At 39.4% G+C, this 14,259-nt stretch overlaps 1 protein-coding gene across 5 annotated transcripts in view; it reads left to right on the top strand.

Annotated features, from left to right (window-relative positions):
* UHRF2 (ubiquitin like with PHD and ring finger domains 2) overlaps positions 1 to 14,259 on the top strand; it is an 84,727-nt gene that overhangs the window by 6,478 nt on the left and 63,990 nt on the right. For all 5 annotated transcript variants that reach the window (XM_071732067.1, XM_071732068.1, XM_071732069.1 and 2 more), the window contains exon 2: positions 8,397 to 8,639. In XM_071732067.1, coding sequence (XP_071588168.1) covers positions 8,397 to 8,639 — 243 coding nt within the window. The remainder of the gene's footprint in view (positions 1 to 8,396; positions 8,640 to 14,259) is intronic.

The raw sequence follows: 14,259 nt of genomic DNA, 5'->3' as shown, positions 1-14,259 counted from the left end.
TTCTGGAAAAGTGAATTTCTTAGAGAAAACTAAGTTGACTGAGTATGGGGATTAGTGATGTACATTTATCACAGTGCTCATACTGAGATTTGTGTGTAATTATGGGCAGTGTCAGAAACAAGGTTCTGTAATTTCCTCCTAGGTTATGTGGCTTTGTGTAGCATGCCTGACTGCTCTCTTTGTGTGGAGAGTTGAAGCAGCACAGCATGTGTTGACATTGTACCATGCTAAATTCATGGGCTGTCAGTCACTCTTAAGTGCAGAAAAGCCTTTCTCAGGTCCTGGAAGAATACTTCCTTCTCTAGGGGTTCCTCAGTCTTTCAGGAAACTTCCCTGTCCTAATGTTGCACCTACTCCTCTGCTCTGTTACTATGTAATCACTCTAAAGAATATTAAGAGAAAGTGATTAAGACAGAGCCATGTTTTTTGTTTATTGGTGAGTAAATTCTCCTTGAAATGAGGGCATGTCATTTGCATATTTATTCTTAACACCGTTAAGAATTTTTTAAGAAATAAGTTGATAGTGAATCTTGGGGAGGAGATTGTCAATGCTAGGACTTTTAATGAAACTGAGTAAATTCAAGTCCTTCGAGTGGCAAGCAATGAACATGTTTGTAAAGTCTCCTTTTTGTAAAGTCTCCTTTTGTCTTGATATGGGCTTTCCTTTCATTGAGGAGGATGTTACAGAGTGAAGGATGAAAAACACTGTTAAGAGTGACCTAGAGTTTCTTGGTTATTTCTCTGCAAACAAGGTTAAAGCCATTTCCCATTTAGGACAATAAAGCTTTATTATAGTGAGATTTGGATGAGACTGATATGCGTTGCTGTTTTATTTATTTATTTTATTTTATTAGGATCTTTGCTAAATATACCAGCAGCAATAAGGAAGGGAGATTTAGGAGAAAACTTTCAGGAGTGCCAAAATGAAACCAGTATGAATAAGGTGTCTTCGTGACTACACAGTATATATGCAAAAAAACACTTAAAATATGGAGATGGTGTAATCAAGCCCACACTTCAGAAATGGCCTTCTGTAGACATGTGAGAAGGAGCCACTAAGCCTCATGAATGTACAGTTTTACCATGAAGATGTTTGGGTATTGTCCATGTGGAATGAAAATACTGTTCAGGTTCTTTAGTTTTGAAAGTGTAAACAAACTGAGTACACTTCATGAATGTCAGAAGTCATATGAGTTAAGTATCTAATGGCATGTAGAAAATGACCTCCAGACATTTACTTTTTGACAGAGCAGTCTGTACAGGAGCTGCAAGAACTGCTGGAACTAGAGTTGCTTGAGAAGGAAGTGGATCTCCTGGAGCTGCAAACACTTCAAGACAGCACATATTAAACATTCCAATTCATATAAATACCATAATTTGCTTTATGTGGTTGGTTACTAAATTGTTTTTTGTTTTGGTTTTCTCTGTTGCAATTAGAACAACCATACTTCCTCGGGAAACAGTTGCAGTACAGTTACTGTAAAAACCTGAGTGTGTGCCTACTGTTCTGAATGTGGCTACTTTATATATTTAAAGGTCTCAGGATCTTGAAATAATCTCTTAGGATAACAGGTAATCCAGGTGTAGGCTACAGTTATCCATGTGGAACAAGGTACTTGTTCAAGTTCTTCAGTTTTGAAAGTGTAAACTGAGTACGCTTTATGAATGTCAAAAGTCACAAGTTAAAGTATCAAATGGCATGTAGAAAAAATTATTGAATATTTTCTGATCTCATTTGGCCCCATTGGCCCTAAACTCGTTGTTATACACTTATAAGCTGATTCTGAATTTTTGATTAAGCTTTTGGTTACTCATTTCTGGTTGGAGATGTTTGAATGCTTCTGTAAAAGTACTAATTGGAATTCGCTATTCCAGCAGCATTCCTGGAGGCAGAAAACTTGTGTTTGTGCATCAGTCTTGAGATGGAGAATACTAGAAATTCTAGGAGTCTACTTTGCTTTCTTTCAGTGAGTACCCAGCTGGAAGTTACAGGTTCTTGATTTCCTTAAACTAACTTATATTCTGGGTAGCTAAACCCCTCTTAACCAGAATTTTCTACTTAACCTGAGCTTGAAGTTCTTTAAGCATATGCATTTCCTGTTAAAGAAATTTTTAGGGTACACATGGTACCTGTGCAGAATTAAAGACTGAGATCACTAACTTTGTGTGATGCTAATTAAAGAGCTCTTCTGAATTAACTACAATTTCCTTCATCTTCATTGCTAGATGTAAGCACACCTCTATCTAGTTCTTGGAAAAGAAAACTTCAGATGATGCTCAAAGGCACACATCAGGATTAATGATCCTGAATGTAAAGTGGGATGGCTGGATTAAGGTGACCGAGGAATTTACCCTTTTGGATGACACGCTAAAATAAAAACAGCAGTTCATATGCTGCATGCTTCCTTGGGAAGTCTCCATGCATGCTCTGTAACACATAGTGAACTGTGCTTACGCTGGGTCTTATAGACAATATGATAGCAATTGTTGAATTACTTGTCAGGCATTTTAAAAATTTTTCTTTCCAAGTAACGTACTCTGCATTTATGTTTGTGTAAGTGCAGCTTCTACATGCTTTATAGTAATTTGTGGCTTGATGTTACAAGGCAATTTTTATTACAGTGTCCTGGTTTGAGAGGACCAGTATATAAAAACCTGCTGGGACACCACCAGCAACTGCCTGCCTGTTGATCTGTCTGTTCTAGTGGGGAGCAGCTGGGCTTATGGGAGGAGAGGTTGGAGCAGGTGGACAAATCACAGTGTGCCTTCCTGTAGTGCTCAATATAAAATGGCTCCCAGGAGAGCCCTTTGTTGGCTTCTCTGGCTGGTGTGCTAGCTGGGCTGAGGCCTCCTGCTGCTGCTTCTCTTACTGCTTCTCAGTTTCCTCACTGGAGAAGAACATGAGTCACCAGGCCAGGTTGCCTTCTACCTTCCCAAGTAGGACCAGCTTGGTTGACCTTGGATTGCTGAAAACTGTTTCTGCGACCCTGGACTTGGGCACTCTCATCCACTGCCCAGTCTAGTATGGGACTTTTCTGGTTGGGAAGTATTTACCAGCTGAGGAGGGCACGTTCCTTATTTACATATTTGCCTCTATGCTTGATAAAACCTACCCAGTTTTTTTCTTTCAGCCTTAAAGTCTCTCTTCCTTATTCTCTTCACCTTCCCCTGGGAGGGTAGTGGAGAATAGCAGAGTATCTGTCTCTGATTGGTTACTGTCTAAAACTGACAAACAGTGATAGTATCATTTCCAGTATAGCATTGCTATGGCTGCTGTTGTGTCAGTTGTCCAACATTCAGCTTGTAAGTTTGTCATTGGAGACAAAAGCCTGACTGGAACCTCACGTTCTATAACACATGATCTATGAAAATACATTTAAGATGTAATCTGTTTCTTTACCTATGGATATTAGTATAGTGAAAGAGTATGAGATGCAGTAAATGTAGCTGCTTTTTAGTGTCACTTCATTCAGAATATGTAAATGAAGCCTTAAAGGCTTTTGAAACATGGCAGTGATTAAGAGGAATTAAAACTGAAAGTGAAATATAGTGCTAAGGACACAAATGCATCCTTTAATGACAATAGGATAATAAAACCTAGGAAAATTTCATATGAAATTGAATTGCCAGTTATTTTTACTTGAGCTCTTGTTCTCATTTTACAGGTACACTGTAAAATACTGTGCTGTGTTACTGTTTTCTTACTTTAACAGCTTGTGAAGATAGAGCCTTACTGGACAACATCCTGTTGTTTTATTAACAGCAGTATAGTGTCAGTAATTCAAGAAACAGCATCTTATATCTCTCTCCTTCCATGGTGGAATGGCATTCTTAAACACTGATTGTTTTCCACTTTTGTTACTCCAAAGATTTCATTTGTCAGTGATGCAGTAATGCTAGGTACAGGTGTACTTGTCATAGTTGTTAGTCAAATACAGTAGTTCTTGTAAGCCAAATAGCAGGTGAACTTGACTTTACTAGTTTCCTTAGTTACTGGAAGCAGGCAGTATTGCAGAGTCATTATCTTGGTCTACATTTATACAGTTGCTTGCATTCTGGGAAATTTTTTTTTCCTTTTGCTATAAGCAGGTCCTCTTTCCCCATCACATAACTAAACACTGTAACCTGTCACATTACTGAACACTGTACCTGCCTTATTTGAAGTGCTTATAGTAATCTTATCTCTTACTGTGCTTTCAGACTTAAGCATGACATCACTACTTGTAGATTAGTTATAAAAAATCCTGCAATGAATACCGATTATAAAAGGAAAGCAAAAAAAGCCCATAGCCACTTGAGCAGGGAACAGAATATTAATCACAAATTAAAGTAGATAACATTGCAGTCACCACATTAATGTGTTGTCCATTTAGTTCACAATCATAAAAGCTGACTTCTTTTATTCCTATGCAGGAATGCCTAGCCTAGGTATGTCTTACCTTCTGAACATATTAAATGTAACTAATAATGGACAGATTACATTTTTGTTTAGTCTTTTTTGCCTCTTTCTCATGCTAATAGGGAGGATTCAGTTGTGGATTGAACATAAAACATTCTACAGTTATAATTGACCATGAGGTCTAAACAGAGGACCCTTTTTGAGTGTTAACACTGCTTACTTAGTTATGGTAGATCATTCCGGCTATTCAGATTTAGATCTTCAGTGGATTGGCTTTAAACTTCAAACTGCAGTGCCTAAAAATATTTTTCTGTCATGCTGCACATGGCATGTCCTGAGAGAAAGGGAGCAATGAAAATATTTCTTTGCTTTCACCTGTGTGTTGCCCACATACTCTGAGTCTACCAGGATCAAGGTTATCCTCTTGTCTCCTACTGCATTACCTTTCAGAAGATTTCCTCATCCTATAGAATTCTAGAAATGGTGTACGGGAACCTCTGCCACAGGTTGTCCAGTCCAGTTGGAATGTAAAAATGGAGCAGAAGTTACATTGTCTCCAATAACACCTGATTTATTGTTTTAGAAGTGGTCCATTTTGCAGATACACTGATTAATTTTGGTAAACATTTTGCAGCAAAAAAAAGTCACTTTTGTGGGGGCTGAATCTTCAAAGTGGGCTTGGTATAGTGCTCAGAAGCAGTAGTAGCTCCAGAAACGTGGATCCTTTGGACCCTTGTTCCCTTCCAAAGGTATTATTGCAGGGTGACTGTTTGTCTTTGTTTTGTGTTTATTTGTACTTTGAATCTAGGAATAGATGGTTTTTTAATTACTTTAAAAATATTAACAGCAACAACACAGACTTCTTGTGTCATGACAAGCCTCTAAATTTAGCTTGTTTTGGTGCTCCAAGAAGACTTCTGCCCCCTTCCTTAAATAATTTTCAAACGTATAGAAACATATTACATGGCTGGATGGAAAAGTTTGCTTACACTTGAATAAGTAGCTTTCTACTAAGCACAAAGCCTTAGGCTAAAGCTCCAGGCATGTGAGGCAGTGTTGGCAGTCACCTGTAGAATAACAGCTTGAGAATTTCTTTTTAAGGCTTGTGTTAATTTACTACTTACAGCATCAGAATGTTATTTTCTGTGTGTTGAACTGGTTTGAAAGTATCTAACCAAGGGTGATTCCTGAGCAGACGGCTGGTCAGCTTCAATTACATTGATAACAACTATGAGCACTACTGTGTACAAATCCTACCTGTGGATCACAGAATCATGGAAAGTTATGGGTTGGAAGGGATCTTGAAAGATCATCTGGTTCACCCCCATGCCAGAGCAGGGTCACCTACAGGAGGTCACACAGGAACCTGTCCAGGTGGGCTTTGAATGTCTCCAGGGAAGCAGATTCCACAACCTCCCTGGGCAGCCTGTGCCAGTGCCCTGCCACCCTCACAGTGAAAAAATTTTTCCTTATATATATATGGATCCACCTATGCTCCAGTTTATAACCATTGCCCCCTGTCCTGTTGTTAGTCACCCCTGAGAAAGCTTGGCTCTGCCCTCCTGGCACCTGCTCCTTACATATTTATAAACATTGATGAGGTTGCCTCTCATTCTCCTCCAAGTTGAAGAGTCCCAGCTCCCTCAGCCCTTCCTCATAAGGGAGATGTTCCACTACCTTCAGCATCTTGCTTGCTCTGTGCTGGACTCTTTCAAGCAGCTCCTGCTCCTTCTGGAACTGAGGGGCCCAGAACTGGACACAATATTCCAGTTGTGGCCTCACCAGGGCAGAGTAGAGGGGGAGGAGAACCTCTCTCGACCAGCTAACACCCCCCCCCCCCCTCTAATGCACCCCAGGATGCCATTGGCCTTCTTGGCCACAAGGGCACATTGCTGGCTCATGGTCATCTTTTTGTCAACCAGCACCCCAAGGTCCCTTTCCTCTACACTGCTCTCCAACAGCTCAGTACCCAACCTATACTGGTACCTGGGGTTGTTCTTTGCCAGATGCAAGACTTTACACTTGCCCTTGTTGTAACACATTACATTTCTCTCTGCCCAACTCTCTCAAAGTTGGTCTTTCTGAAGTTCAGGGTTCTGATTCTACTTGGAATCCTGTTTCTATCCCATAAAATCATGAACTCCACCATCTCATGGTCACCGCATCCAAGGTTGCCCTCAGCCTTCAGTGCTTCAATCAGGCCCTCCTTGTTGGTTAGGACAAGATCCAGCAGTGCTCTGCTCCTAGTTGACTCCTCCAAGAATTGCACCAAGAAGTTATCATCAGTGCACTGGAGGAACCTCCTGGACTGTGAATGGCTGCTGAGTAGCCTTCCAGCAAATATCTGGGTAGTTAAAATCTCCCATGAGAACCCAGGTCTGTGATCTGCTACCAGCTGCCTGTAGAAGGCCTCATTGATTTCCTCATTCTGATCAGGTATCTGATGCCTGTAATAGACACCCACCACAGTATCCCACCCATTACCCTGCTCCTTAATTCTCACCCACAGACTCTCACCTTGCTCCTCATCTACCCCTGGGCAGAACTCAGTACATTGCTCTCTTAATTAAAGAGCAACTCCCCCACCTGCTCCTTGCTACTCCCTGCTTTTTCTTGCTATAATGATACTGCCCTAAGTTCATGAAAACAGATCTGTTTTGGAAGATTTTTGAAACAGTGATGTTGAAAATAGCATCTATTCTGGCAAAAGGTTTGGTAATTGTTTGTTACAAAAGTGCTTGGGAGACAGGTGTGAAATTTTTTTTTTTTAGTCATGCATGTTTTTCACCCACTTCAAAGTGAACTAAAGTTTTACTAATAAAATTCTAGTTTTGGTGTCCTACAGCAATGCATTATACTTCTAGGTAAATTAAATCTCTTGATTCAAGGATGCTTGAGGCCATTAAGGGTGTTTTAACTGAGTAATGCAGCAGTGGTCACTACTTGTTTTTCTTTTCCGGCATACAACTTGGCCTTTCTTGGTGTGAATTTCTAAGTATAGTTGTAGGTAGGTGAGTTTATCAGGTAATTGAAGATAATAATGTATATCTTAAAGCTGTGTAGATTTGGGCTCAAAATAGTGTTTAGTAAGTGTGTGCTATACATGACAAAAAAGTCTACTTCTGTTTACATTACAGTGGTCTGCAGGATCTGATTGCTCCTGGAATACAGTGGGTTTCCTTATGAAGTACTACACTGTGCATGGTTCATCAGTTTTATAATAGCTTTTAAATTGAAGAGTTAACTCTCAATGAATAATATTCTTTTCATCTTGGGCTGAAGGCTAGGGAACAGGGAACCTTTTTATCTGAAGTAAAATTTTTTTTGAATGCTCTTAGTTCAGCAGATTTCCTTGAAAAACAGTTTTCTTTGTAAATTTAAAGACCCAGTATGTATCTCTGGTGTTGCTTCCCTCTAGGTAAAGTTTTTGGAGAATATTTTCAGATCTTACAGTTTTGAAAAGTAAGTGGATTTGCATGTGTGTTAGTTTTTTAAATATCTAGATGTTTTATTTACACATTAGTTTGCAAAATGTTGGAGAAGTATGAAGTACTGCCTTCTTTTCTAGAAAAGATTGGGAAAGAGCAAATGATGAAATTGAGCTGAAAGGTATACAACAAAAAGATTTTTAATTGAAAATGCTTACATGTATTTATAGTTACTGCATATGTTATGTAAGTGCCAACATAGATCCTACCCATTTTTTAAAAGTACAAAATCACTGCATTATCTTGGATGTTGATGCATAATTAAAAGGTTTAAAGTCTGTGAATATGTCTTATTTCTAGCATTTTAAGCATTTTGGTGACTTTCATTGAATGAAATAATGGCTGCAGGTATTGAATGAAATAATGGCTGCAGGTAATTGATGATGGTTTGGCTTTGCATATAATCAAGACACAGGTTTTTATTTTCTTGAAATATTGTCTGTAAAAGGAAGATTTGGAAATTGTTTATCTCAAGGCAGAATTTTATAAGTGTACCTTTCTTTTGACAGCTAGAAGATGGACACACTTTATTTGACTACAATGTTGGTCTAAATGACATAGTTCAGCTTTTGATACGTTCTGAATCTGAAGCTCCTACCACTGCTTTTGTGACAAATCAGGATCGAGAAGTCAATCCCTGTGCTGTTTCCAACTGCAAGAACAAAGTCAAAAAAACAAATAGTGCATCATCCAGTCAGCCATCTACATCATCTCGCTCATTTCTTATTGACCCTGGCATCGGATTGTACAAGGTATGTACAAATTCAAAAAGCTGGAAAGTTGTCTCATACAGAGAGTTTATTGTTTGTGTAAGTGTATCCTCATTGCTTTTATGGAATCACTGTATTATAAGAGCTGGAAAGGACCTCTAGAGATCATCTAGTCCAACTCTCCTACTAGAGCAGGATCATCTAGGGAACTTTACCCACGACTGGCAGGTTTTGAGTATCTCCAGAGAAGGGGACTCCACAACCTCCCTGGGCAGTGGAGTGCCTGGTAACCCTCATAGTAAAAAAGCTTTTGCTTAAACTCCCTATGTTCCACCTTGTGCCCATTGCCCCTCGTCCTGTCACTGAGAACTGCTGAGAAGAGTTCAGCTCAGTCTTCCTTGCACCCACCCTTTAGATACTTTTTTGAATGGTTTGAAATTTGAATTCCCCATCTGGAAATCAGTTAGATTGACTTAATTTCATGGAGTTTTGCAGAATCATGAAAGCATCTCTGGTGACTGCTCTGTGACCAGTGTCACAGATTTCAGTAGTTAATAAACTGACTCTGTATTCTCCAAAACATGTTCCTCAGGAAATTTAGAATACAGAAATACTTTCTGCGAAATACTTTTTCTTTTCTTTCTTCTAATACTAGAAGCAGCTAATTAAAAAATCTGTGAAAAAGTGTAATTTGGCAAACTTTAAAAAAGTGAGTAGGTGAAAAAGGTTTATGTTTCCATGCTGCCTTAGAACTATACTGTGCTATGGCAATACACAATTTCTTTACATTGTATTTGATTGCTGTTTTTTTTAATGTTTTTTTAGGTATCACATGTGTCACATTCACATATTCATTGTTTTGTACCTTATAATTTTTTATATTGTCATATAGGAATATATCAGAGAACCAGAAGTTTAATTTAAACAGGAAACAGGCAGTCTCCATATTGCTAGCTTACTGGATATTTAGTGGTGTGTATAAGTAGGGAATAGTAGCATTTTTTTTGTCCTGTTCTGATATTTCTCTGGTATAAGAAGTACCTGTAACAGTAACTTGTTTGCTGGAAACTGTCCAAAAGTTCAGAATGGCCGGAAAAGGCCGTTGAGGCTGCCATATGTATGCAAGCTTATTTCAGTGAGAGGAATGCTGTTACTTAGATGTGTCACCCTGATGGGAAGCTGTCTTAGATCCAGGTGCATTCTTAATGTTCAGGTACTAAGGGCAAGTGGTAACTTACTGACTCTATTTTCTGTAGCATTCTGTGGTTTGGTTGAGTGAGTTTTACTCATTCTCAGCGAGGGCATCAGAAACACAGTAGCTTGAAGATGTAAACACAAGCTTGCTATGCTTCCTTTTGTCTTTTCTCTCCATTTATTACAGTGGGCTAAAAGACCCAGTTCTTCAGTTCTGGTGCTTTACCATTAACTAGTGAGTGTAAAGTCTAACATGAGGAAAGATGAGGAGAGTACCTGGGAAATGGGAAGCCACAGAAGATCAGTTGATCAAAGGAAAGGAGTATTAAAATGTATTTAATTCAGTAATGCTGAAAATTGTAACAGGTAATCTCTTACCTGTTTTGCTCAGAATTTAAACCAGAAATTTAAATTTAAAATAAAAATTTAAACCAAAATAGAACAGGGATGATACTGGCATATATACTCAAGAAAACTTGTTTGATTAAATCAGCTGGAATTTTTTTGATCTCTAATACTAGGGGCCTAACACTTTCTCCTTCATTACTTGTGAATTGGTTACTTTTTCACCTAACCACGTTTTTAATATATGCAGAGAAAAATAAAGGTACAGTCATTTTATTATTTGCTGTTTGTAGGGGACAGTAGAAACAGAAGATCTTGTGTTACAAAAATTGGGAAACTTCTGAGAATATATTTTTAGCCAATAATGTAAGTTCAAGGTAGTAAAATTATTTAATAAAGTTTAATAAAAAAGGTGATAAACTAAACTATGTCATATGGCTTAATAAATTTTATTTAGTATTGAAGTATTTTGCATATGCTTGTTTGTCAAACAATCAGAAATTGTCTAGTTCTAGAAAGGAAAGGTTTGTTACCGTTTTTTTTTTCTGTCTGAGTAAAATCCTGTGGCTTGCTGGATCTGCCAGCTACACTGAATAAGATACCTATTAGTTACTCCATGTTATGAATAGTCTCAGGCTCTGTGCCCTCCTTGCTCTGATTTCAACTGCCAAAATGAAAGGTAGCAAGTATGGACCCTGTAACTGAAAAAAAAAGAAACAAAAAACAAATAAAAAGCAAAAACCTGATGGAATTGATATTGGAAATAGTAGCAATGATTATTGTATAGATGGCTAAAATTGTGATTTAAACAAGAGTTTCTCTGTGTTAGTTTTATATTGCGTAAGTCAGTGATTTATCTTCATTTATATTCCAGTTGTTCATGACGTCTGATCGTTACATGGGCTCTGAAGGGCTAGTAGTGGGTGGAACTATATTCAGCTCCTGTTGCTTGTTACTGAGAGTTGTCAGTGGTGTCCGATTTAAGAACTGGGGGTCCATCCCAAGATCACTCAGTCTTGTGTGAAAGATAAACCTTGGCTGATCTCCAGTGTCAGACAGCTACAAGAGAGAAGTTGGAGTAGTGCTGGTTGGGCAAGCAGGGATCATGTTAGAAAAAGAAAAGCTTGTTCAGAAGCATGTGCATTTTTCTTCTGATTTTCACATGGTCTTTACTCTTTTGTCCAAAGATCTCTGACTTTAGTAAAAATATTTTAGCCATGAACCTTAAGTAGCTTGGAAGAAAAAACTAAAATTGAATCTGTAATTAAAGTCAGTATTTTCAAAATGCTATTAATAAAGAGCTGCCAACAACCCAGTTCTGAACCCAGTCATCACTAACATAATTGTCTTGTACTTCTCAGTGATCTGTGGCTATAGTTACCTTACTTGTTGCAAGGTTCCAAAGTCTGTGTAAGTTTGCATGTCAAAATACAGTAGACATTAGATGGGAATGATTAAGGGACTGTTATTGTACCTTTTTGGTTTTTCTTTCTTTTTTCTTTTTTCTTCTGTATCTGTTGATTATTTTCAGCTTGGCTAATAGGGCTTTTTTGGTACTTCAACAACTGGTCATAAGAAGGAGCAGCCAATGGAGAAATCCATCTTATATGTCTTGCTCAACTGTGGTTTTGAGAAGAGGAAGTAAAGAAACACTTCAAACTATAACTAATTAAAATATTTAAGGTTGTGTAGGGGTGCATTTGTAAGGGTTCTGTCTAGAAGTGCCGGAATCCCAAGTTTGTTTCGAATAAACTGATAGATTTAAAATCAGGCTGTCCTCTGATATATTTATTGTGTGGCTGAAACTTTCCTGCTGGTAAAAAGCTGTACTTTGAATACTGTACATTTGTAAGAATAAAATAATAAAAAAAATAATAAAAATCACATGTTGGTTTTTTACATGGGAGGAAAAATAAAAGATTGAGTTTTGTAGGCAATATTTAGAAAGTGAATGAACTAATTAAAATATGAGGTATTGCTTTCTTGGGATAAGCCTCTTAACTGAAAATGCTGCTGACCGCACTTTCAGACTTTTTCAGACTTTTAAAGATCATCTTGTTCCAGCCCCTCTTCTGTGAGCTGTGACACCTTCTGCCAGACAAGTTACTTGAAGCCCCATCCTTACTGGCCTGTAGCACCTCCAGGGCTGGGGCATCCATAGCTTCCCTGGGTAACCAATTCCAGTGTCACCACACTCACAGTAAAGAATTTCTTCATAAGAGCTGATGTAATTTCACTCTCTTTCAGTTTGAAACTGTTACCCCTTGTCCTATTACTGCATAGCCCTGTAGCAAGTCCCTCCCTAGCTTTCCTGTAGACCCCCTCTAGGTACTGGAAAGCTGCTGTACGGTGTCCCCAGAGCCTTCTCTCCTCTAGGCTGAACAACCCCACCTCTGTCAGACTGTCTTTGGAAGAGATGTGCTCCAACCCTCTGATCATCTTTGTGTCCCTCCTCTGGAATCACTTAAACAGATCCATGTCCTTCTGATGTTGGGGACTGTAATGCTGGACAGAGTGGGGTGTCTTATGAGTGGGGTCATATGAGACTGAAGTAGAGGGGAAGAATCACCTCCCTTGACCTGCTGGTCATACTTCTTTTGATGCAGCCCAGAATATGATTTGCTCTCTGGGCTTCAATTGCACATGGCCAGCTCATGCTGAGATTCTTCTCAACCAATACCTTCAAGTCCTTCTGCTCAGGACTGCTTTCAGTCTGTTCTCTGCCCAAACTGTATTTGTGCTTGGGATTTCCTGGACCCATGTGCATGACCTTGTTGAACTTCATGCAGTTTGCACTGGGGCCACTTCTAAACCCTGTCAGGGTACCTCTGTGATGGTGTCCCTTCTGTCTGCTGTGCTGACTGTGCCACAGTTTGGTGCCATCAGCAAACATGATGAGGGTTTTCCCAATCTGCTAGCAAAGATGTTGAAGAGCACTGATCCCAATACTCTGAGGAGTATCTCAAGCTCTGAGGAGCTCCACTTGTCACTGGTCTTCATGTGGACATCGTGCTCTTGACCACAACTCTTCCAGTGTGATCATCCAGTCAATTCCTTACTCACCAAGCAGTCTATCCATCAAGTCTCTCCAGTTTGGAGACCAGGGTGTTGTGTGGCATGGTGTCAAATGCTTTGCACAAGTCCTTATACTTCACTTACCCAGTGTGATGGAAGATCACCTGTCATGCCCCACAAGGTGGGTGCTGCCCTGTCACATCTCACAAGGTGAGCATGGCTCCCCAGATGTGGGGGAAAAAACAAATATCACGGCCCACAGAGTGGTCAAGGGTAGGGTTCCCCGGAGTGGGGCTTGGCCCAGGGTAATTCAGACTGGACCCTCTTGCCTTCTAAACTCCTTCAGAAAGGAGCCTAGGCAGGGCTGGGCCCAATCCTTCTCCTCCTCTAATTAATGTCTTCTAACATCACATTTGGTGAGATTAAGTTCTGGAATTCTCTGAGTGGTACTCAGGAGTAAGGTTATTAAGCAGGAGCTTTATATGAAAACACAACTTTGTTTAAAAGTGAGTAAGATTAAAAAGTATGTCAGATTACAACTAGCAGAATTATAAATGATGATACTTTCAAAGCAGTGGGTTACAATTTAGCAAGACTTAAGGAAGTTGTCAAAACAACAGGTTACAACTAACAGATCTTAACAAAGCAACAGGAACTAAAACTTAACATAGTTAGAAACTATGTTACCTTCATGTGCCTAGATGAGGTTAAAAGCAGACACAGAGAGAGAGATAGTGAAGAGGTAGGAAAGATAATCTCCACCCTTGGATCCAGCGATGGTCTTGGTAGGAAGTTCAAGTCCTTGGATGGTGGGTGCATTTTGAGTGTGATTCTTTTATGCCACCTGACCCCACCTTTATTGGGGTGCTTTGGCATATCTTGCAAAGCCAGGTGTTCACTTGGGCCCCTCCAGATGGGATGACAAGGCAATAACCCTTATTTATTTCTGTGCATGGACCCACTTCAGTGGCTTTACCCAGGGCACACACAAGCTGTCACTCTGCCTCTGCAGGGTAGAGCTTGCCTGCCCCTGTCCCTTATGGAATAAGGACAGTGTCCTGCCTGTCAGGGTGGCCATCAAACAGAGCTCCCCTTGCAAGGACAGTGT

Source organism: Heliangelus exortis, chromosome Z, assembly GCF_036169615.1.
Source record: "Heliangelus exortis chromosome Z, bHelExo1.hap1, whole genome shotgun sequence".
Lineage (NCBI taxonomy): Eukaryota > Metazoa > Chordata > Aves > Apodiformes > Trochilidae > Heliangelus > Heliangelus exortis.
The sequence above is the reverse complement of the archived record's forward strand: the minus strand, read 5'-3'. Positions and strand labels throughout refer to the sequence as shown.